Source organism: Lolium rigidum, unplaced genomic scaffold (assembly GCF_022539505.1).
Source record: "Lolium rigidum isolate FL_2022 unplaced genomic scaffold, APGP_CSIRO_Lrig_0.1 contig_61250_1, whole genome shotgun sequence".
Lineage (NCBI taxonomy): Eukaryota > Viridiplantae > Streptophyta > Magnoliopsida > Poales > Poaceae > Lolium > Lolium rigidum.
Window position 1 is genome coordinate 9,755 of NW_025901125.1, and position 3,631 is coordinate 13,385.

The 3,631-nt window shown below is 47.7% G+C and overlaps 1 protein-coding gene across 1 annotated transcript; it reads left to right on the forward strand.

The window, feature by feature from the left end:
• The first annotated feature begins 1,401 nt into the window (after positions 1 to 1,401).
• LOC124681926 (proteasome subunit beta type-4-like) lies at positions 1,402 to 3,407 on the forward strand. The gene is made up of 6 exons (XM_047216698.1): positions 1,402 to 1,543; positions 2,176 to 2,252; positions 2,325 to 2,454; positions 2,544 to 2,715; positions 2,810 to 2,995; positions 3,089 to 3,407. The coding sequence occupies exons 1-6, from the start codon at positions 1,470 to 1,472 to the stop codon at positions 3,200 to 3,202; spliced, it is 753 nt and encodes a 250-aa protein (XP_047072654.1). The 5' UTR covers positions 1,402 to 1,469; the 3' UTR covers positions 3,203 to 3,407.
• The last annotated feature ends 224 nt before the right edge of the window (positions 3,408 to 3,631 follow it).

Sequence of the window (3,631 nt, forward strand, 5' to 3'; positions counted from 1 at the left end):
TGGCGGCAACGCCAGAGGCCTCATCCCCAGGATTTTATCACATCCAACACCCCTGAGAGCTCTCCCTGATAGACCGGACAAGACAACAAATGGTACTGGGTAATGGAGAAAGCACGGCACATGGATGGAGATCGAGGAGGCTTGGCGAACAACTTTTTGCAACGGTTGTCTAAAATACTCTTAAGCGTTCAATTCTCGAAGGTATAACTTGAGAAGAGTCAGATTGTAGTAAGTAAAGGAGCAAAGAAAGGGCATTGCAAACAAGAAGATAAATACCAAGATTCAGATTATTGGCGCTATCGTATGTCCTTGTTGGAGAAGGCTAGACGGAGAGACATTGGCCAGAAATACCAATCTACTTCTCCTTAAGCTAGGATAGTTAGTCCTTGGCCAACAACGACGCCTGCAGGGGGAGCTTGGTGCCAAAAAGCGTCACTGTCACCGACACCAGCAAGTCGGACAAGATTTTCATGTATAGAAGCAGTGTCAAACAAAGTCACAACAATAACAAGAGTGAGGCCCGAGCAGGCGAGACACCAAGATTGAAGAGTGCTCGCACGAGACCGTCTGACGTCGTTGACCTTACTGACCTCGCGGCCAAGGAAGTCATCCAACATCTAGCATAGCGAAGCTCACCGCCAAGCCAATTCCATGCCTACCGCTCAGGGACGCCACCCCGACACACCATGGAGGCAACCTTGCACGTCGCTAGTGGGACGATGGACCACCTACATGAAGCTGGCCACCCAGCAGTCGCGACAGGCATGTACTCTTCCTAATCCCCCACACACCCACAACTGAAACCTGCAAAACTTCCATGACAACCACACGTTCCTCCGAACTTGGCACTGGAGGAGACATACCGCAGGGCTCACCCGATTCGGCTTCAATGACGACAATGTTCGTCCAACTAGCAAGAGGCTAGGGATCTCGGGAGGCGTCCGAACTACGTCATGCAAGCTTGGAAGACATGGGTAGGAGCCGGGAGCACATGGCTAAGGTACGATGGAAGAGAAGAAAGTAGAGCCTCCCCACCGCCACTGCCGACATCATGGAGGGGGACGGGGATGGAACTAGAGGAGGCTAGGGTTTAGGGTCCTTCGGTGCAGCTCGGGCATGGTGACACCGGAGGAAAGGTGAAGCAATTATAGAATTCATGAGTTTCATCTTAGCTTTTTCACTAAGGCTCAATTTGTGGTTGCCGAACTATGTTACAAGTACATTTAACAAAAAAAAATGCCGTAAAATTGCAGCAGATTGACATCACAGGTCGTAGGTTATGTGTAATAGGAAACGTGAACCAGAAAACCGCTTTCTAGCTGGAGTAGCGTGGACTAGGTTTTTCCTTGCTTCATAGTTCAGCTCGCTCCGCAAGAAAGAAAATAGCAAAGAGCACCAGCCAGGCCAGACAAGACCGAGACGAACCCAAATCCCTCCGGCGAGCGAAACCAAACCCCTCTCTCGGATCAATGGACGGATCTCACGCGAACGCCGCCGCGGCGCCGGCGGCGGCCGGAGGAGGAGAGGGGACGCAGAGGACACTGTAAGCTTCTCCTATTGCCCGATCTGTTTTTTCTATGTTTTCGGTACTTGCGTCGCGCCGCTGGGGGAGAGATGGGCAGCCGATCCGGCGGGTGTTCCTGTGCGTGCGATTTCGTCTGGGTCGGCGGCGGCGATGACGGGTTCAGGGCGGTCGTCGAGCTGACAAGCTGAGAGTCCCTGGCCGGTAGGCTCCGGCACGGCCGCTGCCGATCCCCAATCGGCTAGACTGAAACCCTAAGTCCTCACAGTAGCGGTGGTCTTGTCAGTTGAGTCTAGGCGAACTGTCATATGCTAGGGTTCATGCTTTAGAATGATGGTGCGCACATGCTTATTTATGAACTGTTGACATAGCTTATTATGAGAATTCTTTACCGTGATAGACTGGATGTTTTCGTGTTAATTTAGAAGCCCCTAGTCAGTTCAGCTTATAATTAATTAACCAGCCCAATAGATATAGTGCCTTTTGTAATTGTCCAAGATGTTAATAGAAATCCTGTGCATGCTACGGATTATTTTTCCAAGATCAAGCTTCCCTTGGTGTGTGCAAGACAGAATTTTTCGTGGTGCTATTGCTTCTTTCAGTAAATTTATCAAGAGACGTGGTTAACCGTAGACATTGTATCACATCAACAGGAATCCTTATGTCACTGGCAACTCAGTGATTGCAATGAAATACAAGGATGGTGTGATCATGGCATGCGACACTGGAGGTTAGTTGTCATCTCTGCACAGGTAAATGTAGTTGCAGTGATACGGAAGTCATGATCTAATTCCTTGTGCAGCTTCCTATGGGTCAACTCTGCGGTACAAGAGCGTGGAGCGTATTAAGGCTGTTGGTAAGCATAGCCTTATTGGAGCAAGTGGGGAGTTCAGTGACTTCCAGGAGATTTTGCGCTATTTGGATGAGTTAACGTAAGTTACCTTGAATGGTTAAGCTCATGTTTTTCTTCACTCTGCTATGTAAAATCCATGTGACATTGTTACCCCCCTTCTTTTTTCAGCTTGTCCGATCATATGTGGGATGATGGAAACTCACTGGGCCCCAAGGAAATCCATGCCTACCTGACAAGAGTAATGTACAACAGGCGCAATAAGTTTGACCCTCTGTGGAACTCCCTGGTGCTTGGTGGAGTGAAAAAGGGCCCAAAGGGTGATGAGAAGTATCTTGGCATGGTATATAATTCATTCAAACAATAGTACAGTACTGTTTTTTGCGGCTGCTGGTTTGTCAGCATCTTATATCTTACCCCTGACATTTGGTGTTCAGGTTAACATGATTGGTACACACTTTGAGGAGAACCACATTGCCACTGGATTTGGGAACCATATGGCAGTCCCGATCCTTCGTGGTGAATGGCGTGAGGACCTTACTTTTGAAGAAGCTGTTAAGCTGATTGAGAAGTGTTTGCTGGTTCTGCTGTACCGTGACCGGTCATCTATCAACAAATTCCAGGTGTGAACTTATTCTCTCAGTGAATCACTAATGCCTAGAAAGAAATTTAGACATGTTTCATTTAACAGCTACTGAATTGATCTCGAATGACAGATTGCCAAGATCACGACCGAGGGATCGACCGTCTACCCGCCGTACGCCCTGAAGACCAACTGGGGCTTCTCCGCCTTCGAGAACCCATCCCAGGGTGCTGTAGGGACATGGTAGATTTATGCATGTCGCAGGGCAATGAGCTAGGAAACGAAGCAAACTGCTGCTGCAATTTGCTGGAACGATTTCAGCCCCTATGAGCGTTTGATTTGGACATGACTGGAACTCCACATTTGCTCTGTATGACATGTTATGTGATTAAATTTCAAGTCCTGTGAACGTTGAGCTTGGATCTCATATGATAATGCATCTTTATTGCTTCTGTGTCGATCTGAAGTTTTGGCCAAGGGTATCATTCCCAAATTTGTCGATAATTCACATGTCATGACTGCCCTCTCTGTAGTACAGTAACACTGTTTTGTTTCTCTGAAAACATGTTCAGTTATAATCAGCGCCATTCTGTCCTTTGATTCTGCATTGTTCTCCCCATGTCCATTTGGGCATGAACGATAGTAGAAATGATAAATGAAGAAAAACAAAGTTTAA

Excerpts from the sequence above, each read along its gene's own strand:
- LOC124681926 (XM_047216698.1), top strand. The coding sequence starts at position 1,470 with ATGGACGGATCTCACGCGAACGCCGCCGCGGCGCCGGCGGCGGCCGGA. Across the intron at positions 1,544-2,175 it reads GAGGGGACGCAGAGGACACT|GAATCCTTATGTCACTGGCA; the intron begins GTAAGCTTCTCC and ends TCACATCAACAG. Across the intron at positions 2,455-2,543 it reads CGCTATTTGGATGAGTTAAC|CTTGTCCGATCATATGTGGG; the intron begins GTAAGTTACCTT and ends TTCTTTTTTCAG.